General features: G+C 45.1%; 1 protein-coding gene and 1 long non-coding RNA gene across 15 annotated transcripts in view; both read left to right on the top strand.

The window, feature by feature from the left end:
- The window catches only part of LOC144826311 (uncharacterized), a 1,506,634-nt gene that overhangs the window by 370,927 nt on the left and 1,110,791 nt on the right, over positions 1-24,916 (top strand). The gene's annotated exons all lie outside the window — the stretch shown is intronic.
- The window catches only part of LOC144826310 (uncharacterized), a 64,791-nt gene that overhangs the window by 35,119 nt on the left and 4,756 nt on the right, over positions 1-24,916 (top strand). The window contains exon 1 of one of the 2 annotated variants that reach the window (XM_078684652.1): positions 4,815-4,934. The exons of the other annotated variant lie outside the window; for it this stretch is intronic. Coding sequence (XP_078540778.1) covers positions 4,868-4,934 — 67 coding nt within the window. The 5' untranslated portion in view covers positions 4,815-4,867. Of the gene's footprint in view, positions 1-4,814; positions 4,935-24,916 lie in introns of those variants that run through there. 2 annotated transcript variants of the gene reach the window in all.

Here is a 24,916-nt window from a genome sequence, read left to right as displayed (position 1 = left end):
AAGGGCGCTGAGTTCGGCGTGTTTCCATATTTCTGGAAAGGTGGCGGAGTCGAAGGAGCAGTTGATGACATCGCGGATTTGGGGAGCGATGATGGAGGCAGCTTTGTTAAAGATGAAGTGGGGGCAGGGGTCAGAAGGTGAGCCAGAGTGGATTGAGTTCATGAGGCGAATAGTGTCTTCAGTGGCGATTGGGTTCCAGGAGTTGAGGTAGTTAGTTGGAGGGGTGGGATCTGAAGTGGGTGGGGTGAGTTGGTCATTGGGAGTATTCTTGAAGCTGTTGTGGATGTCGGCAATTTTGTTGTAGAAGAAGGAGGATAGTGCATCGCAGAGGTCTTGGGAGTTAGTGATGTCGTTGGATGCTGCGGGAGGGTTGGTGAATTCTTTGACGATATTGAAGAGTTCCTTGCTGTTATGAGAATTGTTGTCGAGACGGTTCTTAAGTGCTGATTTCTTGGCGGATCGGATCAGTTGGTGGTGTTTGCGGGTGGCTGTCTTGAGGGAGTCCATGTTGTCTGAAGTTGGTTCTTTTCTCCAATTCTTCTCCAGGGTGAGGCATGTCTTCTTGGATTTTTTAAGGTCATCATTGAACCAGGGAGCTTTTTTGCTGGATGATTTCGACTGGTGTTTTTTCAGGGGTGCTAGTTCGTCCGCACTGTGGGTAATCCATTGCCTGAGGTTGGTGGCCGCTAGGTCTGGGTCCGTTGCCAGGGTGGGAATGTTTTGGCTGAGTGATGTGAGGAGTTGTTCGGTGGAGATTTTGTTCCATTTTCTTCGGGGAATGGGTTGTAGACGGTTGTGGGTCAGGGTTGTTTTGTAGCTGAAGTGAACACAGCTATGATCCGTCCAGTGGAGGGCTGTAGTATGATCGAAGGAGATGTGCTTGCTGGAGGTGAAGATAGGGTCGAGCGTGTGTCCGGCTATGTGAGTGGGGGTGTCAACAAGTTGTTTGAGTCCGAGATTGGACAGGTTGTCCAGAAGGGTGGTGGTGTTGTTGTTGTGAATGTTGTCAAGGTGGTAGTTGAGGTCTCCTAGAAGAATGTAGTTCTCGGAGGCGAGGGCGTGCGGGCTGACGAAGTCAGTGATGTCGTCACTGAATTGAGATCGGGTGCCTGGGGGCCTGTAGATGAGTGTTCCTCTAAGTGTGGTCCTGGGGTCGGTGTGGATCTGAAAGTGGAGGTGTTCGGCGGTTGCGAGATTTACGTCAGAGCTGGTTGTAATTTTGATGGTGTTTCTATGGACGATGGCGATGCCTCCTCCAGTTTTTTTATTGGTGCGGTCTTTTCGAATGATCTTGTAAGTGTCCGGTATGGCTATGGCGATGTCGGGGGCAGAAGATGCATTCATCCACGTTTCAGTAAGGAAGGCGATGTCAGGTGACGCAGTGTCGATTAGGTCCCAGAGTTCGGTTGCATGTCTGTGGACCGAGCGGGTGTTCAGTAGGATGCATTTCAAGTCATTGGGTTCGGAGCTGTGTGTGGAGGAAGTGTGTTTGGTGAGGGTCCTGACCCAGTTGAACTTACAGGAGAGGCAGGAGAATGGGCCGTGGGTACGTCCTGGGGTAGCTTCGCAGCAAAGTGGGGTGCGTCCAGCGTTGAGGGCGAGGAGAGTAGCGGCATCATAAGTTACTCTGGGGGGTTGGGAGCGGCATAGAGCAGGGGGACGGGCGCTGGGCGTGGTCCAGGCGCGGACGGGCGCAGACGGGCTTACCTTTGGCGCACCTTCGGCGCGAATGGGGCGCGGTCGCTGCGCTTGGACGCTGCGCGTCAGAAGCTCTACCATAAGTAGTTAGTGGAGGGGGCGGAGCGAGGGGTGGTCAGCTGGGAGGCGGGATGCGGGGTGGAGCTGCAGGCAGGGACAAAACAACAAGATGGCAGGCAAAGCGGAAGTGAGGACGACGGGGCTGGGGCGGGCAGGGTCGCCGGTCTAGTCGGTACAAAAAACAGCCAAGGCAGCAAATATGCAACAAGCGCACCAAACGAGGATACAGTCCTAGCGCATACAACAACAACGCTAATCAAGCGCAGGCACAATAGCGCTAGCGTTAGGCTGGAAAACAAAGTGCAGGCAAGCGTAGGCACAAGCGTGGGTACAAGCTACGATACCGCAGGAGGCTTGGTGAGGAGCGTGGTGGGAGCGACCTCTGCAGATGGATGCAGGACAGTCACAGCGCTTCCTTGGGGGATACGAGTCTTTACTCTGTTGTGGGAGGGGTGGTCAGCTGGGAGGCGGGATGCGGGGTGGAGCTGCAGGCAGGGACAAAACAACAAGATGGCAGGCAAAGCGGAAGTGAGGACGACGGGCTGGGGTGGGCAGGGTCGCCGGTCTAGTCGGTACAAAAAACAGCCAAGGCAGCAAATATGCAACAAGCGCACCAAACGAGGATACAGTCCTAGCGCATACAACAACAACGCTAATCAAGCGCAGGCACAATAGCGCTAGCGTTAGGCTGGAAAACAAAGTGCAGGCAAGCGTAGGCACAAGCGTGGGTACAAGCTACGATACCGCAGGAGGCTTGGTGAGGAGCGTGGTGGGAGCGACCTCTGCAGATGGATGCAGGACAGATGGATGCAACGGAGTGTTGCACAATGGCAAAACATTCACCCCCAGTCACAGATCTAGGTTTAATCCATCGTTATTTTGCTCACCAAGCCACCGCAGTTCAGACATGGCTATATGCAAATCAGTTTTGACCCTGTGCCTCATGGGAACAGTCGAGCCCGAACTACCAAGCCATGTCTACCCTGGACCGGAATCAAGCATCCTAGGACCGGTTTCTGGCTATCAGCCGTCTTTAGCCAGGATAGCTTGACTACAGTGGCGTAGTGAGCACTGGACCCACATCTGGGCATACCCTTCCCACATAGGGTGAACAGCAAAACACACAAGATGATGGATGGAATGTTGCACAATGGCAAAACATTCACTCCAAGTCACAGATCTGGGTTTAATCCATCGCTATTTTGCTCACCAAGCCACCCCCTTTTGTACCACCTACAACACCACAGCATGTGCCACACTGTATTCCATGACATGCAAGGCTGCATTACCTGTGTGTGTATGGGGGCAACATTTGGTTTGTTGTGGGGCACTTTGGTCCAGCCACTCCCAGGGTGGGCACGGGTTCATGGGAACAGAATCCTTTGAATGTTGTGCACATTACCACTGTGATGTGCAACTGTTCAGTTATGGGCATGAGTCATGGACACAGTGGCAGTTTGGATATGTGTATGAATTGTCACCTACACCCTGAGTCCAGGGTGGGATGGTATGTAAGTCACAGCGAGACCCATAGCCACAATTCTGATGTACACCCACAGTCTGTGTGCATGTTGTGTCTCAGATGTCTCTGATTCCATGTGCCCAATGGGAGTCAATCTCCACATCCATGTGGTTTGTGCATCAACATTGTTCTTGTGTGTGTGTCTCAGAGACGTCCATGTATGGCCTTCAGAGACAACAGGGGCCACTACCTGTGAGACTGTACATGATACGCCATGTCATGCCAGTGTCTATGTGGCAATACAGGGACCATGGGTATCTGCCTGTCATAGAGATGTTATGCCTGGGAGACATCAGTCCTCACTTGTCACTGTGGTGTGTGTTTTGAATGTGACAGCTGTACATAGGTACTGTGACACAGCCCAATGATTTGGCATTGCACTCCATGGAACTTATGTACACATGTTGGCTTGATATGTGAGATGATGGGCATGAAGGTGACATATGTGTCCATACCCAACAGCACACACCTCAGTTCATTGTGTATTGTCATGATGTATCATGTGATATTTTGCTTGGTCATTGCCACATGGGTGGATAAATGTACAATCTTCCTTTGCCCATCTCTGTACTGCAGGGCACCAGCAGTCCATAGACTGTCCCCAGACCTTGAAAGCATGGTGGACTGCGAGTTTATCTGATGTTACCGCTTCACCAGGCAACTGATTGAGGAGTTGGCGGAGCAGTTGGCTCCACATCTGCTGCCTGGCCGGACATACCCTACAGCACTGAACCTAAAGGTCCAAGGTAATGGCAGCCCTTCACTTCTTTGTTACCGGTACCTTCCAGTACACTGTGGCTACTGCTGGTGGGATGTCACAAACTATGTTCAGCCATGTGCTTCGTGATGTTTTGGTGAGGATGTTGCATTTCCTTGACTTGTACATCAAGTTTCCTAGCCCAGGTCAACTCATTGATATAAAGGACGCTTTTTATACACTGGCGAGGATGCTGAACGTCATTGGATCTATTGTTGGTTCACATGTGGCCCTGGTACCACCACGGCACATGAACAGACATACCGGAACAAGAAACATTTCCACTCCATCAATGCTCTGGTGGTATGTATAGCGGACATGTGTATGTTTCACCGGTTCTGCCCACAATGCCTACATCATGAGGAGTAGTCGCATTGTGACAATGATGTCACAGATGCCAAACCAGCGTGCCTGGCTTGTCGGTGTGTACTGACTGTTTACCATTGTGTGTGTTTGGTAATGTTGTATTCCACACTCTTTCAAAACTCATCTAATGTGCAACTCTTTGTATGTAGGTGACTCTGGATACCCCAACATGCTGTGGTTGCTGACACTCCTCAGAAACCCTGTGACAGCAGCCGAGATGCGCTACAATGAGGTACATGTTCGGACCAGGAGAGTGATCGAGTGGACCTTTGGTCTCCTGAAAAGCTGCTTCTGCTGCCTGGACAAGACCGGAAGGGCCCACCTATATGAGCCTGCAAAGTTGTACAAAATTATCATAGTATGCTGCATGCTACACAACCTGGCAGTGCGGAAGAAGTTGCCTTTCATCCAGGATGATGATGACCTACATCCGCCACCTGTGGAGGATCCTGGCCTAGGCCACAATGCCAGTGATGATGATGATGAGGGTGATATCCGCACACAGCTCATCAACAACTTCTTCACCTGAATGTGAGTTTACAAAGTTTTTATGTCAATGTATTGAGTTAGCCTGAAATGTGTTTGTGCTGCTCAGTTGTTGTTTGAGTTTGTCTGTGTGCTACTTGACTGGATGCGTGCAGTGATGTCCTGTCAGATGGTCTGTAGTCCACAATAGTGTCGACATGCTAACTTGTTTCTGTGTGGGTTTCTTGTGAGATGTTTTGTGCATGTGTATTGCATTTCTATCCTGTTCTGCTGTGCTTTTGACTGTGTCTTATGTCTGTCCTTCCCGGGGAACTTTGCCTGTTGCTTGGTCAACTCTGACCCCCAACACCCAGAATTCAATCCCAGGGTGGAAGTTGTCGATTCCCATCAAGTGATGTACCACACACCCCTGAACCTCAATTCTTTGACACTTGGTGACCGTGTGCCCACTGTCACTTGGAATTACCTTGCAACTGTTGTGAAATAAACATGTTGCTGATGTGTAATGAACCTGTGCTTCACATAGTTATGTGTGGTGTCTATCTTCACACATCTGACTGGCATTTGCTTACCTCTCCTGTGGGCTTGTTACCACTGACTGTGGATAGTTGTGGTGTCTCTGCATTCCACTGTATTTCTGGTCAACATCTTTGTAGACGATGAGTTACATGGCCATGGTGAGTATGTGTTGTGGTGCCCCAGTGGTATGTCTCCCTCATATGTGTCAAAATCAAAATGACTCACATAACGGTAATCACATTGCTGTAGTAGTTAGCATGCACTGTGTTCTTTAGCAGGTCATCATCTCCATGACACATACCAAGTTTGAATCACAACTGAGGCAAGTGTAGTGTAATAGTGAGTTTATTTACATACATGTGTGGATATAGAGCACAGGATTGTGGATGCTGTACATTAGGTTTGGAATCCAAAGTTCACAGATGAGTTGGAAGTCTTGGTAGCTGAAATATCCAGAGTAAAGTCCACAGTTATTTGCTACATCAAACCAACATGAACCTTCCATGTCATGTTGGAGAGTTGGGTTATAAGGTGAACGGTTTTCACACAAAGAACAAAATCCAGAACAGGTTTTGTGTTCCTGGGGGTTGTGCATGGCCATCTGTGTCTCACTCGTCCTTCTTCGAATGACCCCTCTTTTTCTACAGCGGAGATCCTCAGGTGCAGGCGTCTGCGGTGCAGAGGACTCTCCACCAGAGTCATCCTGCCTCCCTGTGGCATTTGCAGATCTTGCAGCAACAGATGTTGTGGGCACACAGGGAGGTGTGGACATGTTGGTGCTGACCTGGCGGAGGCATGTCAGTATGTCCTTATGCACCGCAGTAAGTTGATCCCACTTGGACTCCATGCGAGCATGATGGGCAGCCTGCTCCCGTTGAATGTGCTTGAGGATCCTCACTACCTGGCCGAATCCTCCGGTGCTATCCTGGTACGCATCTATGATGCATAGCAGTTGGGAGTCATCATGCAGTCCAGACCCATCTGCAAGCCATGACCTCTGCCTAGCACCCCTCCGACCACCCCTAGCCACATGGGCAGGATCTGTGGTGACACACACACGTGACCCTGGGCCCCCTTGGGTATTGCTACTGGTGGTGTTGTCCGTAGCTTCCTGGGTGGACGGTGGCCCTGTGCTGTTGGAATTCTGTGTCCTTGGTCTGTCCTTGTTGGTGAGGGTGCTGGGTCTGTTGCCAGATGTTATAGGCGTGGGTGCAGGGGGTGCAGATGTTTGTACTACTGGTGCTGCATGCTGACTCACACTGGAGGTTCTAGGTTGTTCTTCATCATCCGAAGAGGACAGAGACCGATCCAAACCAGAGAGCTCAGGCTCCACCGGAGTCTGGGACATGGACTCATCTTCATTGGCTGCTGTGTCCCCAGCACCACCTGTGTTTTTAAAGAGACACACAATGTGAGTTATGTTCCTACAGGCATCAATGGTTGCATACATGACATTTGCACCTGTACGTCAGGATGCGTGCCTGTACACTGCATTGTCCTAAGTTGTCTGGGACAGAGATTGATATTGTTGTGGCACATTGTCTAGCCAACATGTAGCATTTCAATGTCCATGTCAAAGTGTGTGCATGACCAGCTCATGTATGGATTTGACTGTACAGGGCCATTGCTACTCAAGGGCCATCACGTGGCTGACACAGGTGTGTCACCCCTGTTAACATTTGACTCTGCTTCCCTGTAAGGGAGTGTACCTGTGCTGACAAGATGGCTGACTGTGTTGTCCTGTTGTTTGTTGGTGCCCAGTTCCCAGTAGGGCCTTATGCTCCGCACAACAGAGCCCAGTGTCAGACAACTTGTCAGTCCATTTTCACTCCCTGTGAGGCGAGCATGGTTCAGTGTGAGCTTGCTGGGCCATGTAGGTGGGTGGGGATTGTCAGTGACTGCAACTCCCATCATGCTCTTGGCTACACCCACCTTCCCAGCATGCCTATACTTCCTTCTTTTTGAGTCTGCTTCCTTGTGAGGGAGTGTGACAGCAATAGCAAGATGGCTGACAGTGTTGTCCTGTTGTTTGTTGGTGCCCAGTTCCCAGCAGTGCCTTGCGCTCCCCACAACAGAGCTCAGTGTCAGATATTTTGTCAGTCCATTTCCACTCACTGTGAGGTGAGCATGGTTCAGTGTGAGCTTTCTGGGTCATGTAGGTGGGTGGGGATTGTCAATGACTGCACCTCCCATCATGCTCTTGGCTACACCCCCATTCCCAGCATGCCCATACTTCCCTCCTTTTGACTCTGCTTCCCTGTGAAGGAATGCGCCTGTACTAACAAGATGGCTGACAGTGCAGTCCCGGTGTTTGTTTGTCTAAAAGTCCAAAAGGAGCCCCTGTGCTTCCCACAGCAGAACCCAGTGTGGTGGATCTTTGGGTGATATGTCATTCGAGTGTGAGGCAATGCATTATCCCCGGTGAGTTATGTGTAGTTTGTGTCGAGGGGTGTGTGTGACGAAACATGCTGGTAAGTATGGTCAGAGCTGTCAGTCCTCCTTCCCACCAAGCCAGACATTCTACCATGAACCGTGCTTCCATTGAAGGGGGTGCAAGTTGGCTTTCAGGTTGTCAGGCAGTGGTGTCCTGCTTCTGATTGGATCACAAGATCGACCAGGGCCTTGTGCTCCCCACAGCAGAACCCAGTGTCAGCCATCTTGTCAGTTCTTTTCCACTCCCTGTGATGTCAGCATGGTTCAGAGAGGTCTTAATGGGCCGATTGGGAGGGGGAGCATTATCTGTGGCTACAAACCCCATCATGCTTTTGGATACACTCACTTCACCAGCATACCAACTATTCCTTCCTATCTGTTAGCTTCACTGTGAGGTAGTGCTTGTGGTGGCAAAATGTCTGACAGTGTTTATTTAGATCTCTGCCACTGCCTTGCTCTATTTGTTGGTAGGTTTGTACATGTCATGACACAGTTAAAAATCACGATGAGATGGCAGGTATTGTGTTTGTCTGACCAGCATACACATCTTGGGATGATTATATTTTAGTTACTGTGGCTTTGCTATCAGTGCATGGTTTCACTGTCCCCTTGACAGTGATGTGTGTGTATTGCGACCAGGCACTGGTATATCTGCTAGACCATGGATGTTCTCTTGTGGTAGGATATCCCGCACCTTCTCCTCCCAGGACCTGAAGTATACTGGTTTGGCAGCAGGGCCACCGCCAGTGCGCTGACTCAAGGCGTGTTCCTTCTCGAGAAGCTTCTTGACAATCCTGCGCACATCATACCACCTGTTCTGGATGTCATCCTTTGTCCCCAACGTTGGTGCTTGTGCGGTCAACTTGTCCACAATCATGGCCCACATCTTTGCTTTCTGTGACATGGAGGTCCTTTGTACCAATGTACCAAACAAATGTGGCTCCACTCGGAGGATTTACTCTACCAGGACTTCTAACTCACTATCTGTGAACTATGGATTCTTCTTAGGGGGCAAGGTGATGGGTGGTGGTGGGGAGTGATGTGTGTGAGGGTGCAAGTGAGGGTGGGCGAGTGTCAGTTTTGCTGGGTGTATGTGAGAGTGCTTTTGGAGAGGTGCTAATGGTGTGAAGGTTGTGTGATGGGTGAGTTGTGAGTGTGTCTGTGGTTGCTGTATGAAGGTGTTGTCTGCTGGCTGATCTGTTGTATTTGCAAAGGATCATGGTAGTGATTTTTGGCCTTTATATAGGTGGAGTTGTGGGTGTGTCTTTGTTCCAAGTTTTTTTTGGGATTATTTATTGACTTTGTCATTGTTTCCTTGTTCCTTTTTTGTGTTTTTTCTTTGTGTTTTTTAGGCATGTAGGAGACGTTCTTCTGACTGATTCGGATGCTGATGTTGGCTCGTGCGGGCTTCTCCAAGTCTTTCACGCTGACTTTCTTCTGTGTTGCATACACGTGGGTCGCGGGGGTCTCTATTGCTTCAGGTCCCTGTTTTCTGTGCGTGTTGGTCATGGGGCTTGAACTCCGTGCGAGTCAGTCTTGTTTCAAACACATTGCATCGTACTGTGCGGGTTGGACATCGTGGGTACGTGTTGGTCGGGTTCATTCCTGGTTCGTGTCGGTCGGGGCGACTCGCGTCCCGTTTCCGGGTGACTCACTGGTATCTGTACGGCTTGATGGTATGGCTTGTATTCCGTTTGGGTCGGTTGTACATCACGGGCATTGTCGGTCGGACTCCGTTCCCGGTCCGTGTCGCTCGGTTCGATTTCCAACCGGAAATGGCCCCTAAATTGTTCTCTGTGATTTATCTAATGCTACAAACCTGCAATTGGATGAATTATTTTCTTTTTAAAATATTATCCGACTGTTTAACCCAGTGAGGTTTCATTTTCTCTATAACTATAGTCTAGATCCTAACATTCCTGGCCTTCACAGGGACCCAATCCCATTTTTGTTTTTACTGGGCCTATGAGACTATACCATCTCTGAAATTGTTATGAAGTTGAAATTAATTGTGGGTTGATTCATGAAGGTTTAGAAGGAAGAGGGGAGTTTTCATTTGTGTCTTGAACATCAGGAGGTGGGTGGCACTCAAAGGTGTGCACTCTCAGAGTTCCATAAGGATGCTGTTGTACCCAAGAAGGTTTAGAACTGTGCTTCAGAGGTTTTGAATTTACACACGTTAGAAATGATGTTGCTGGTTGGCTGAGGTATGCACTCAGGACAGACAAGCTCTACCACTCTAGTCAGGGTAAGATAGATACATAAGAAGATAATCTGTGCTTACCCTAAGGTAGTTTGGCACAGAGCAGTCAGTTATATCTACAAAGGCAATGTGTAAAGTATTTGTGCAACCCACACATACATTGAGACAATGAATACACAACAAAAATACTCAACACAGGGTTACAAATATAGGTTATAGTTTTATAAATAACACAAGACGAAAACTACAACAAAAATCCAATACCTAGAACCGGTGTGATGATTTAAAAAAAAAAATGAACCTAAAGCAGTGCTTAGAAGTTAATAGTGCAAAAAGGTTACTTTAGGTTACACTAGACCGGGGTAAATCCGGAGTTCAGGCCGACTGCGATAGAGAGCCAGTCAGATAAAGTTACAAACAGGAAGAGAACTAGGGCTTCTACAGCACACCACTTATCATTATTTAGTCATTTGCATGTATGTCACATCTATGTGTATGAATAACCCCATTAACTCAACTTTAGAGACAATGTCAACAATAATAATCCAAAATTGAAAATCCAGAACAATCAATCATCTTGCTGTTAGGTAGCCTAATCCGGATGGTGGAGGGCACTTCCTTTCTCTTGTCTGGAAACAGTTACAGGTGTTCTGTGAGTTGTCCTTTCTACCTTCAGCAAGGTCAGTAGCAGCAGCTTTCAAGGCTTTCTGTAAGACAGACGCACAAAGAAATTAGTGACTAGTCAACTACACTGCCAGCTACCCAATGGAGAGAACCAACCCGTGAGATGGCTTTCAGCCCACTGACCGCGGAACCACTAGCAACTGGTTATGATGTCTGAAGAGTAGAGTAAAATGATTGGATCTTTACCTTCGTCTTACGATGCATTGCTTTTTAGAAGCATGAGGAGAAAGGTGATTTGTGTTTCTTACTGTTTGCCTAATTTTCAAAATCACTTTTACAATGTTAGCAGTGCAGATGCATAATAACACCACACCTTTGACATACACCTTAAATGGCATTTGTCATCATGTACCGACACAAATTGAAATAATGGCCACATTACGTTTAATAATTAAAACATTTGCAGACTTTCGTTTTTCAATATATTCATTTAATGAGGAGTAAAAGCAAAAGTAATGTCAATAACATTGTGCACAGCATGTCTGACCTTGGAATAGGAGTCACCCACTCATATAGTAACATGGCCCTTGTAAACACAGGCTAGTGCAGGCATCCAGCTATTGCCTTGAGGCAGGGACACGGAATCCGTGCGCTCTGGGTGCCCTGCTTTTAAGCAACTGCAATATTATTTGGATTGTTTTTAAATGCAAAAGCCACATTATCTTAGCGAGGCTTCGGAGAACCAGAGAAAGGCAGAAAAGACATTACATAAATCAAATCATCTACAGGGCTGCCAAGTGCCACGCTTCAGGTGTGACGCTAACGCATTTCGGTGTGATGTTCCGCATCACCGCACTGAAATGCATTGTCACGCACTTTTGCCAGTGACCGCACTTTGCTCTGACAGCACTGAAACTGTCTGCCCGCTACACCAGGTGCTAGCGCGCGCTGACGCTCAGACACCTGTGTGCGCCCTGGGCTGCAGCAGACTTCACGTGCGGCCGGCAGCAGCACAGCTAGAAAACAGTTAATCATCCCCTATCCGTCAGTGTGCTACAAATGTTACAATCAGCCCTGCCGCCTGCATTAAAATTCCCGCCAGCTGCACGGTAGAACAGTGAGTCACTGCCTCTGACAGCCCAATTACGGAGACCCGGGTGGGGCCTGACCTTAGCAATTACAGGCTGTGGCCCGCGTGGGGGGCAGGTGATCGGATGTGACCTCACGAGTCCTGGAACAGGCAAGGTCGGTCAGAAGCGGAGCAGGGCCGGGGACTCGACTGGAGTCATTGGCCAAATCTAAAATGTAATCAACACCATGATCCCGCGACGACTGGACTGAGGGCCTGAAGAATCATCCTCGGGTGGCGCGGTTTGCCGCCGCCGGAGGAGTCATTGCGGCTAGGACTGGAGGCGGCCTACAAATATAAGTAAGTGCTTGCCTGACAGAGCTGTCTATTCATTCTCACCGACTCTCTCGAAACGTTACTATTAATTAGCAGCGACAGACTGAGCGAAAGCTGGTAGCACCCGTATTCACGCTGCTGCGGTACACTTTGGTGCTGCTAGGTCCGGTCAACTCGCTCTGTCATGTACAACATACTCTTGTCCATGCCGCATTCCGAGATTCATGCGACGTCAGTTATGAGAGTGTGTAATGATTTGTTGCCCAAGGAGTGCTGCTGCTGAGACTGCCTGAAACTTTTGCAGGCCAACAGTACGCGAGCAGACAGCAGATGAGACACCCGGTGCGAGTTTTGTATGGCATGATCAGACCTTTGACCTGGCTGACCCCGGGACCAAGGCCGAGGCACTGGACAGATTATGGGCTGACACTGTACTATGCTGCAAAGTGCTGTCCTCAAGTTACATTTAGCCTGGGGGTGGGGGGAGGCTCGGGGCTGCTGAGAGTTAGACTGCTGTTGCTTCACTGATTTTGGGTTCAAGTGACATGGTGTCATGACTGCAACAGTATGTCCTTTTCCTGAGAGGGGAGAAAGCCTGGAAGTTAAGTTACTCCTGAGGCGGGTGGGGCCGGAGTGAGAGCAGGTGGCAGTTATGAATTTGTTACTTTCGTTTGAGCGTCCACTACTACTCGCAGTGCTGCCTGTACCCAATTGGTCACAGTGCCTCATCATGCCACTGCCCTGCGACGGGACCAGGTCGAAAAGGAGAGGTTGCATTAAATACTGAAAGTGTCATCACGGAGACTGCTGCATGTCTCAATGAGGTATTAATAGTTTTTAAATGTACAGTCTGACAGACACTGAGCCTGTAGCTCTGCTCTCTGCTCTCCAGGCACAGGGTGGTGCGGCAGAGGGCTAGGTAGGCTCCATTCAGCTGACTCTTGATTTATTTATTAAAGCACTAAAGCACAGACTAGAATTTAACTATAATTTTGGGCCCTCTCCGTGCTGCTCTGCTGTGGAGGAGATCGCGCTCACACTGCCTCCCAAGCCCTGGCCTCCAGGCAAAGATTCCAGTGATCTGGGCATTCTTCACCGGCCCTGGCTCCATGTGTGTTCCGGGAATGGTCTTGGTACATGTGTCCCTCCAGGCGAGCACTGTGCTGTACTATCTTGAAAAGGCACAGCAAACCATAGCCTGTGACTTCTCAATGACCTGTACTGGCAGCTGCGAAGGAGGATTCTACAGACGGTCAACTCTTTAATGCAGCACTGAGCCCTTAGCCTCTTCCACGCTCATGACGAGCTGAGCTCATCATGAGCCACGGCGCTCCGGTGCTCATGACGAGCTCAGCTTGTCATGAACCGTGGAACGCTCGCATGCGGGGATAACTCCCCTGCTGTGCGAGCGTTCCACGGCAGGTAATGCACCTGTGACGAGCTGAGCTCGTCATGAGCACAGGAGCGCCGTGCCTCATGATGAGCTCAGCTCGTCATGAGAGTGCGTGCGCTGTGCGCGCCCCCCTCCCCCGTAGCACACCGGGAAAATACCCCCCGCAGCGAAGGGGTTAAAGATGAGAGAGGCCCAGCGACTGCTGCAATCAGAGCAACACCAGTTAGGGCGATAAGCAATTTAGCAGAACCGCGTAGTCGAGAATGTTGGTTAGGGGCTGTCCAGAAGGGGCTCTCAATCCGTGCTCATGGAGTGATGTCTGCAGTTTGAGGAGTGACATATACCTATGAAATGCTGCAGGCAGTACTTTATATAAAAACATAGAAACATTGCTGCTAATTATTTTCCACAATACCTATTGCCTCCTCCAAAGTGCCGATGTTCTCCTATTACATATTACAGCATTGCTGAGCAGTGCAGATGCTCTCCCTTTTAAATTCAAGTACTGCAGGTGCCCAGTTATAGCAATAGTCTACAGGAAAACTTTGGATTTAATGATCACTCTAGGAAGGTTTAGTAATATTGAATTAATGGCAATTTTACACTGAGAGAGCGTTGTCAATTATCTGTGCTAATGTAGTGCGAGCAGGTGTAAAGTGTAAGATGAGAGGAGATTATGCTAGTGTATGAGATTGTTTTGTAGGAGGAGAGTTGGTGTTTTGGAGTGGTATGTGCATGGGAGAAAGCCAAAGAAGGATGTGGTATTGCTTTTCGCACCTGTTGAGGAGTGGAGGACTGCCCTTCAATTTCTGGTACTTTGCAGCAGTTTTAAGATAATCTTAAGAGTTTCTCGTTATTCAAATGGGTGTAGTTTCTGAAATGTATATATTTCCCTCATCTCTGTTGCTTGATATTTGTTTGCGAGAAAGTGTCACTCATAATCGTTGAATGTCACTGATAATTACATTCAAATTCTGAAAATGTCACACCTAGCAATCTGAAACCTTGGCAGCTATGCGTCTGTTCTCCGGTGACGAGGGCTGTACCTAAGGGGGAGTCTCTTAGAGAATTACAAGTGACAGAGGGCGATAGAGAGAGAATGAGAAATGGAGTGAAGTGTTGTTTTGTGCAGGAGGGAGGGAGAGAAAAAACGTGTATATTGGAATCTGACAGCAAAATGTCACTTGTCCCATTTTTCAAAATGGTTGTATTTAATGATATATGCTTGTATCAATTTACTTGCAGTATTGTGAAAACAGCAAATACATTAATACCATGTTCCATCCTATAATGCTAACTTCACGTCTGCCGCATCTAAGTGGTCTAGATATCAGATGTGATTATAACACAATCAGTTGTACTCAGTTTACCCATTTTAGGGTCCCAATACCCTCAGAACACCACATATGTCAGTGGCGAGCGTTCAGACTATTGAGCTATCTGTTAGTAATTATTTCAGTCCAGAATAGCATATTATATATATCCGTGTAAAAAGTTCCAAGATGTCTCTAAGTAACAGAAGTTCCTCAATTTATCAACCTCAGGCATGAAAGGCCGAACAAACAAAAAGCCAGCCAATCAGATTGGAACGTATGGCCTGAGGGTTGCACAGACACCTCGATGGCCAGCTCTTAACTCAGAGTTTACAGCTACTACAAGTCGACCTGAATATGGAAAGAACCACTGAATTATTCAAATCTGCATTTGCATTAGTTTCTGCATGATTATAAATTTGCCGTATAACCCACAAAGTGCTGTTTAATTTGCAGTGCTCAACAACAAAAAATATATTTTAGCTCAAACAGTTCAAAGGTTACTAAAAACAAGCATTGGCATAGCCAATAGGTCTCGCCTTTGTGACCTTATAAGTATTTAGTTATGCATCACAATATCATTGGTACAACCGCACCAACTGTTGCATGGCTAAAAACTTAAAAGGTCCCAAAGGCGAGACCTATTGGCTATGCCAATGCTGATTGTCTTTCTATGTGTGCAGCATAATACAGTTTAAAAAACTAGGAGAAATAAACATATTTCTCCTCGTTACACCTCCCCTGAGGAGGCATAGCATTTGATGTATTCCCAAGTTTACCATTGTTGATAAATCTGGCAACGCGCCAAAATCCATGCTTGGCAACACCCAGGCTCCTCCTATGGAACATCTCCCAGGGGCAGAGTAACGCAATACAGTGATTTGCTCTGTGTTGCATTACTATGGATTTATCAGACAATGCAGGGCCTGCAAGGTGGGCTTGTGTGGCTTGATGAATCCGAATCGGGTTTTGCATTGCCCTTGTGCCCCTTAGCGTGGTGAAACGGCGAAGCAAAACATTCATATATATGCCTCTAAGTACCAGGTTATACTAGCAAGCATTTCTCAAGCGTAGAAATGGTACAAGTGTGATCTGAAGTGATATTTAAACAATAATGGGCATATTTATCAAAGGGGTGCGTTTCTTTTTCACCACGCAACAGGCCGCACTGGGAAAAGACAGGTATGCACCATATTATTCACGTTCCTGCCCTTTCCCTTTCACGCAGCGCAGCAAGGTCACTTGCTGCACTTCACTGCCTGATAATTTGATAAATATGTCCCTAAGCTTGGAGCTGCATGATAAATATCACCTTCAATCTTAAATAGCCATTGCTTCCAGGCTAGGTTTCAGTAGCCTTCTGAGCAGAAACGTAACAAGATGTGTCCCTTTGGGTCTGAGGTGAGGGGCCCTATTCCTGGGCCAGATTGGCTGCGAAGAGGAAGGCAGGTGTTAGCCACAATACTCCCCAGTACTGCGGAGCATCAAGCGCCATCTTGCAATGTTGTCATTGGTGTTTGGCTGAATGTAGCCCACTGAAGGATTCGAGGCCCATTGAAGGGTTGTGAGCCACCCCTCTCCCCCCGCCCCTCCCCTGCGTTGCGGGCCCTGCAGGGGCCTGTATTTCACCCCTGAGCACGAGGTGATGCCAGGACCAGTGGCGTAACGAAAGTTGAGGGGGGCCCCTGGAAGGTACACAGGGGGGGGCCCTCTCTGGATTTAATCCGGAGCCCTCAGGCGTGAGTACTGCACTGAGGGGGGCCCACTGCAGCTCGGGGCCCCCTCGCACCGCGAGGGCTGCCGGGGCCTGTGTTACGCCCCTGGCCAGGCCAGGGGAGGGCGCAACACTGTATGTTAAAATATAGGCTGCCTGACACAAATATTGTTGGGCCATTAGGCTTCGCAGGAGACTGCTTCTCTTATTTTTATACGCAATGCAGCACCCAACAACTGGGCCTAGAAATCAAGGCACTGCTGGTAAAATAACCTTGGGTGGCTGATGCACGAGAATGTCACTGAGCAATCCGTGTGTGTCTTTTATGAGACAACATTGGTCATCGGATAGACCAATAAAGGCTATGAATTTGAAAGAATGCAGTTATTGCGTGGAGCTTTGGTACAAAAGAAAACAACCTTCGAGATTTATTTTGTACAAGTAAGTCGTCTTTTTTAAATAGATTTTTTTTAAAGGTTTGTAGTGATCTTTATTTAGTTTCTTTAACACAACGCTTGCATCGTTTAAAGCATTTTTATTTATGAGTGTATTACTTGTACTTTCTATTCAAATATGACTTAATACAATGTTTTTGTTTTGTATCTTGTATGGCTTTGCTAAAGGCACATACAATTCTCGCCGCCTGAACCTCTGCATTGTGTATGAGGGGAGTTACTTTGAATGCGCACTTGCTGTCCTACAGCACCAACCAGCCCCGAAGGAGCCGCAGCGCTCCTAAATGCCAAACAAGCAGAAATGCATCCCCAAATCACACTGTCGGCTTTATGGAGCGTGAGTCATCATCTGTACTAATTGCCATGAACAATTATATCTGCAGGACACTGTAACGCTTCCATTCGTTTGTATTTGTCTAATTAAAATGGGATTTTCTGACAAGGACTGCTAACGATCGCCAATGGTAATAAATATGCTAATAAACGCGTCAGAATTATCGAACCTTAACACCGAAGCATGCTATGCGGTGATCGACATACCCACCCTACATGGCACGGTCCAACGCAATATGTCAATTAACAAGTAGTAACAGCTTGTTTTTATAGCGCTTCTTGCAGCACATCTGCAGTGTCTAAGCACACACGTAGGCGTTATTTCTATCACATTTATTGTACGTCAATATGATTACTTGGGGAGAGAGAGTTAACCATATTTGAATTTGAAATGTAAGCTACAGTCCACTGTGATACAACGAGGGATACCTCACTGAGCCATTTTGCCAGCACATCCTGCAGTGTTGTAATTGTGTCATGTTTTAGACAATCATTGTCAAAGTCAATATGTCCGGATTTAAATAACTGTTGTATGGTATGGGAACCATTACAATTAAATAGCATTGAATAAGCATGTATTCGTGTGGAAGAAAAGAACTAGTATGATAATGGTGTACGTTAAAAGGTCAGGTGACAATTGCACTGACAAACAAGACCTCCCATCTGTGCTGCTGTCATAAAAAAAAACAACGTACATTTTCTAGTAATCTAAAACACTTTAATGCATTCCATTGTCAAGTCGTGCTCCTAAAAAATAGACAGATGTATAAATAGACAAAATGATCGCACCTGCATTAAGGACAAGACATTTTTTGATGAAAGCACACAACTTCTGTCTAATCAAAACATGTACTCCTGGGTCCCAACATGTGGGTGGAGCCAAAGCTTCCGTCTAGTGATACTCCCATAATTGTCTGGTGACAGTTATGCAGTTAAGCCAGACCATAAAATGGGTTAAATAATGGCTGGTTTGCCAATGACATTCTATATTTGGTCTCCATGGTGGCAAAGTATTCATGGCAGCCTCTTACTACTAGTCGCTAGTTGAATTTATGAGAAAAGGGTATCCATTTCACAAACAATCTAAAGACAAATCATTAATCCCTCAAGCATGTGTACCCAACAAAAGCAACATGCATAACCCAACTCCTAAAACCAGTAGTACATATGTTAGAACGCTGTTATCATTTAAAACAGTGGCTGTGACTGAGTTTTAAACGTTCTGAAGAAAATGCTTGGTTGCAGAGGACACAGCAACTCAAAATCACAAATGACAAGCATATCTCCAGGGATAAATAAGGACCACATAAATAGAATAGCACAGAACAGCAACATCACAGCAGCAAAAGAGAGAACCCTCAAAAGAATTTTCAGCAAACACCATGAAAATCTCTTTGTGTTCAAAATATGTTAATGAATTTTTATGATAGGAGAATATACCATAAAAAAAAGAGTACCAAAAGAAGTACATAGAAGATCACAAAATATTATTAAAATGATAAATGTATAAATACCATGCCAATTGTAAAATACTATTTAAAATAAAAAGGAATAAACAAAAACACCTTTACAGGTAAATCTTAATAGAGCTACTTACTTCAACCTCAATAGTCTTGCATAATAACTATATAATATATTATTAAAATGTATTTATATATATATAAAGCTATATAACTATCAATCAGTTTCCAAAATAAATGATAAGTAGGTGTGTTATGAACTACATCCTGCAGAGTCAAATTAGCCCCTCTTCTAGTAAAAAGTATCCATGACCACCATGTATGAATTGATAGTAATGAAGCATTTTTACAATGAGTAGTAATTAACTTTAAAGCAGCAGATACTGGAAAGTCTAGAAGTTTGTTATTTAAATCAGTCAACTTTGTGGAAAGTGAAATAGACTTACAAATCACTTATCTTATCAAAACATATACGAAAGATTGTCTGAGATGGTAAAGATTTTTGTGATAACATTCCAAATTTTCTTCCAGTAGTTAGAGAGAACATTACATTAATAAAGCACATGTCTTAACGAGCCTGAATTCAGATTAGAATGCCAACAATTAGGAGGATTAAAAGCTTTGCATAGATTATCTTTAAAATAGTTATTAAAGAATTAAATAAAATGAAGGAATTCATTTGGTATAAAGAAACAGGCAACCAGCCATAAATATTTTTCATCCATATTTTCTTCCATAAATCTTGAGAAAGAGATACACCTAGTACTTTATTCCAAAGAGTAGAGAGAGAGTTAATATTTTCTCCTGTAAAGTTGCTCAATGTGTTTTTATAAAACTTTGACACAACATGTGAGGAAGCAGCTATCATTTGAATGTACATTTCTAAATCAGATGCAACATTTGGAGGAACATTATTTGGAAATAATTCATGGATGGAATTACAAAACAGTTCAAAATAATTTTTTGTTGCAATTCATTAAAAGGTAAATAATATGTATTGTTATGATATTTATCTTTTAAGTAAAAAATACCAGCATTTATCCAAGATTGGAAAATTTGTTGTTGGCAAGGAGTTATACCATAATGACATATTCAATGTATGTGAACTAGGATATTGAAAAAGAGAGTCTGGGTCCTGTAATATTAGTTTTGTAGATTTAGATATGGTGGACCTTTTTTGGTAATGTGGAGAATTAGAGTAAGTCAGTAAAGCAGGTAACAGTAATGGTAATTTCAAACCTTGCTCAATGAGAAGCCATTACTAAACTCTTTGTGACTGAGCCAAAAAGAACCTTGCTTTAAAAAAAAACAGTTTCTGATAACGAAGAAAATCTGGCAAACCAAAACCCCCATGAAACTTTGCAATTTAAAATTTTTGTCCAATAAGAGAGATTTAGTTATTCAAATAAATTTAGATAAAAGATACCCACATTTTATAAAACTTAAGAGGAAGTTGAGTAGTTATCATAAAAAGGAGGTAAAATATTTTTAGAGCAATAACCATTTTACGGAATCAACTCTTCCCCACCATTATAGATGTGAGGCAGACTATTTATGAAATTTGTCTTTAGCATGGTTATGAATGTGTTACCAATTGAATGCAGTGGAGTTAAGTTGTAAAACACAAGAAATTAGCGCAGGATTGAAACTATCACTATTATAAATAAAAGGGTTAGAAATTGATTGGAGTAATTAAGGAGATACTAATAAATAATCTATAAGACATTAGGAATTATGAGGGTTGGAGAAAAAAGTTAGATATCTATCTGTTTTACTGTTTTTAAAAAAGGATTTGAGAGTAAAACAAGCTTTTGGAGGCTAAAGATATTCTGCCTAACAAAGCGTCATGTGTTAGAGTAAAATCACTTCCAATAATAAGGAGAAAATTACCTAATTTGAGTTCTTCAGATGTAAAGACACAAATTAGAGTCATTCTTTATTGGTCCATAAAAATTAATCAAGTGTAGAACAGTATTATCAACTCTAACTACAAGGTAACAACCATCAGCATCAGAACCTTTGTTTAGTATTTGGAAATGTAGTTTTCTTGGAAAAAGATTACCAACTCCATTTTTTGTTGACTCTAGGAAGAGAGATAACATTACCAACCACTTTTTATTCATGCATGCTAAAACTGTATCATCTATATGAGTCTCCTTGCTTAAACAAATATCAGCTTTATATCTCGCTAAGAAATCAAACACTTTAATACATTTAACAGGGTGTTGTCCCCTTTAAAATTAAAAGAAACAATCTTGAATCTATTAACATTATCCATTTTAATAAAAGAGAAACAACAGTAAGAAAAAAAGATAATATGCAGGAGTAAAATGTAGCTCATAGGACTAATTGAAAGCAGAAAAAGGAAAAAAAAGACAAACATAGAAAAGACAACATAGAAACATAAATGCAAGAGTGACTCACAAAGACAATGCCCTGCTAATGAAAACTATCAAAAAAGGCTAACTACAAGTAAATATTAGAACAAAATATTCAAGTATCAGTCTCATTCATATCCATAGAGAGCGTATAATGCTGGTCTAGAAAGGCACGAAGAACATCAGTGCAATGAAAGATTGTGGAAAAACCATAATTCCATATTCGTACAGTGGATCATACAAAAAGGCTTATTTAAAACCAGAGCTTCTTAGTCGTGGTCGAAGCTCTGTGAACCCTTTGCAGATTTTAGTGGTTTCCTTGGTGAAGTCATGATGGATAAAGATTTTGTTACCACTGACCATTAAAGACAGGATCTCGTTTGTCTCTTTCCGAATCATCTTTAAGGGGGTCATTACGATGGCGGACGGCAAACCCCTCCAACCGTCGTGCTTCCAGAAAAAAACCACCTGCATGTTTCGTGGCAATTCCGGCATTCACATTACGATGCAATGGTAGTAAAATTCTGACCGCAGCGTTGGGATTTGACAAAACATCATCCGCCACGGTCTGGAATCCAAAAAATCTGACCACCCTGGATGGAAAAGCTGTTTCCTGGATCAAAAAGGCCGATTCACCAGCGGTATGATCCCAGGGTAAATTACGATGATTTTACTGAAGTGTCGTAATGAGCATTGCGTTACCACGCAGCAGTCACGCGAATGCAACATCAAAGACGGTTAAATGCCCCGTGCATAACCAGGCCTTTAAGTGGGCCGGTTCTCTCCACTGCACCGCACCGGCAGTTCTGAAAAGCAGGTGCCTAAACGGGTCCCTAACGAGCTCTCCATCTTCACCTTCAGGGTGGCCCAAAAAATTCAAAATAACTGCTTAACTCTGTGATAGTACCATCTGTCACTGCTTTTGAGGTACCTTAAAAAAGACTTGTCGGTATCATATAGTGCGAACTTGAGCACTAGTTACATAACAGAATCTAAGGCGGATGCTGAAAGTCCCACAGAGCACGCCAGCATATTGTATACATGAGGAGCTGGGTGTTAGTTACATCGCAGACAGTATAGGAGTGAAGCCTTTAGTAGATTGGTTGAAGATCTGGACCAACGAAGAGGTGGGCCTGAGAAGGTTGGTTCACCTTGGAACATGCGCGGAAAATCCCATGGCTGAAATACGTCAGGGACTCCTTTGTCAACATAGGGCGCATAAACTTATTTGATAAACCTGCGACAATAAAGTTAAAAGATATAAGCGATATTAAAACACTCTTCCCAATGTTTGCAATGGCACAGTGCAAAACTGTTGAACTGGGGAAACACTCGGTGAGAGATTATATTTTAGTTAAAAAGTCACAGGGCATAGAACCTTATCTAACATTTATGGCTAATGCCCATGATCGTTTTTTGGTAACCCGTTTTAGACAAAATTATATCCACCACTTATTGGCAGTACCGGCAGGTTTTATTATAAACTCAGAAGAGAGAGGGCCCTGCGTCTGCGACATGAAGTCTCCGCAGGACACATTTCACCTAGTTTTATTATTCCCGGATTATGCCTACCCCAGGAAACTGTTTCTGAAAGAGCTGTTAAGACGAACTAGATTCAGGCAGGCTCAGGTAGCTTTGCTGTTTTTAAAAATGTTAACTGATGTTTTTACCCTTTATTGTGTGACAAACTTTTTAAAGGCCGTTTTAAAACTACGAATAACAAGGGGGGACTGAGTACATCAATGAGGATATGCATAGTAGGTTAAGGACTTCCATGGATGATATTATATTTTAGCCCATTTTAGCAAAACTGTATTTCGGTGAATAATTTTTTATTGACTGTTATTTATATGCTTTTATGGATTGTTTATCAAATCGAATAAAGATGATTATACATAACAGAAGCATACATTAATTTTTGAATCACAAGATGTCGAGCCGACGTGAGGCTTGAACCTGCTTCCCCATCTTGAAAGTTAGCAGCTCTAACCTTAGGCCCTAGCTCCCCCACAAGAACGAAAGCATTTGCAATATGAAATACAACAAATTAATAGTTGTTGCTTGTTTATCTTACGCAATTTACAACCATTGAGAACAGTCCTTGCTCGTTGTAGGTGCAATGTTACTTGTGTCAAATAGCTGGGTAAATGGACAGAAGCAGCAAAATCCCAGTTGGGTGGCACACTACGCTAAGTTCAAATGTTCGGCTCAAGTATTTTAGGCCACGCCCTCAATAACATCTGCCACACCCCAATGAGAGACCCCCCAGTATTTTGAACTCACTGAAAGCCCTGGTCATAACAGAAAAATATCCCTGATGGTCATTCCTCAGGTGGACACACCCACATTGCAGAGTATACAACCAACCCCTTCCCTGACCATCATCCTTTGCAAAACCACAGCATTGAATGGCCAAACACTGCAGCTGTTAGGAGAGGCAACTTATCACACAGCACACTATTGGACTTGGCCCTTTTTGGCTAAAGTTCCTTAAACTTTTTGCCTGCCTCCTAGACCTTTTTCTGACATTATATTACTGGCTTAGATGCTTTGGGCACTTTGCCACTGCTAATCAGTGTCAAAGTGCATATGCACCCTGTATTAAGTGTTATGGTAATTGTTTGTCCATAATTGGTATGTTTGCCTTACTAGTTAAGTTCCTAGTAAAGTGCACTGTGTGTGCCAGGGCTGGTAATGCAAATGCTACGCGTGGGCCTGCAGCACTAACTGTGCCACCCACACAAGTAGCCCTAAAGAGAGAACGCAGGTCTGCCACTGCGGTGCCTGCATGCAGTTTGCTAACTGCCAAGTTGTCCTGACAAGTGCACCCACTTGCCAGGCCTTATCCTTGCCTTTCGATGCACATCAGACACCTCTTTGGTAGATACAAGGTACCCCTCTGGGCAGGGTGCAGTGTATGTGAAAGGTAGGACATGTACTAAGGTGTTTACCATGTCCTAACAGTGAAATACTCTCCATTTCGTTTTTCACTGTTGCAAGGCCATCTTGCCCATAGACTATAATGGGGAAGACTGTGTGATATGTTTCCACTCTATCTTCCCATAGGCTTAAAATGGAGAGGTGAAGTTTAATGTGCCAGAATTCACAATTTAATAACACATCTTTTTGTGAAGGTGATTTTTGCATTGTGTGTTTAGAAACCACGTTTTAGAAGTGTATGGTTTCTTTGTTCTAACAATTCTGTGTGTTTATGCCTGTTTGTGGATTGGCTGTCTGAATTTGAATGTGATAGGGTCTGGGAAATGTAGGACACAGCAACAGGCTGACCTGCATCTGGAGTGTAGGGGGGAGGAGGTGAAGAGTCCTGGGCTGCTGCCATAAAAGAATGGCTCCAACTCCTGCTGAGTGATTGAGGAACCAGATCTCCACTAATCAAAGGAAGAAGGTGTACCTGGCAGGGAGACACCCAGAACTGGTTTGGACAGGGGTCAGTGCCTCCCTGAACACAAAGACTTCAAAGACATTTAGGGGTATACCTATGAGGGATGAAACCCCTGAACGTTGGACTAATCAAGACTGAAAAGGACTGAAAACTACTTCGTGGTCAAGAGGAACCTCTGCCAAGGAAGAACAGCTGATGAGACTGAAGAGAAGGACTGGCCCTTGCTATGTGTTCTGGGGCTGGCCTGCAGTTTGCTGATTTAACTAAGGAGAGGCTAAGGGACTTTGCTGCATGCTGTGTCCCCCTGCTTGAAAGGACATTGCTGTGTGCTGTGTCCAGAAGTAACTTGTTCCCAAGTGCATGAGGAGAGCTGGCTTCTTGTTGTGGAAACTCA

This window comes from Lissotriton helveticus, chromosome 3_2, assembly GCF_964261635.1.
Source record: "Lissotriton helveticus chromosome 3_2, aLisHel1.1, whole genome shotgun sequence".
In the NCBI taxonomy this organism is placed as follows: Eukaryota; Metazoa; Chordata; class Amphibia; order Caudata; family Salamandridae; genus Lissotriton; species Lissotriton helveticus.
This window is presented reverse-complemented; position numbering and strand designations above follow the sequence as displayed.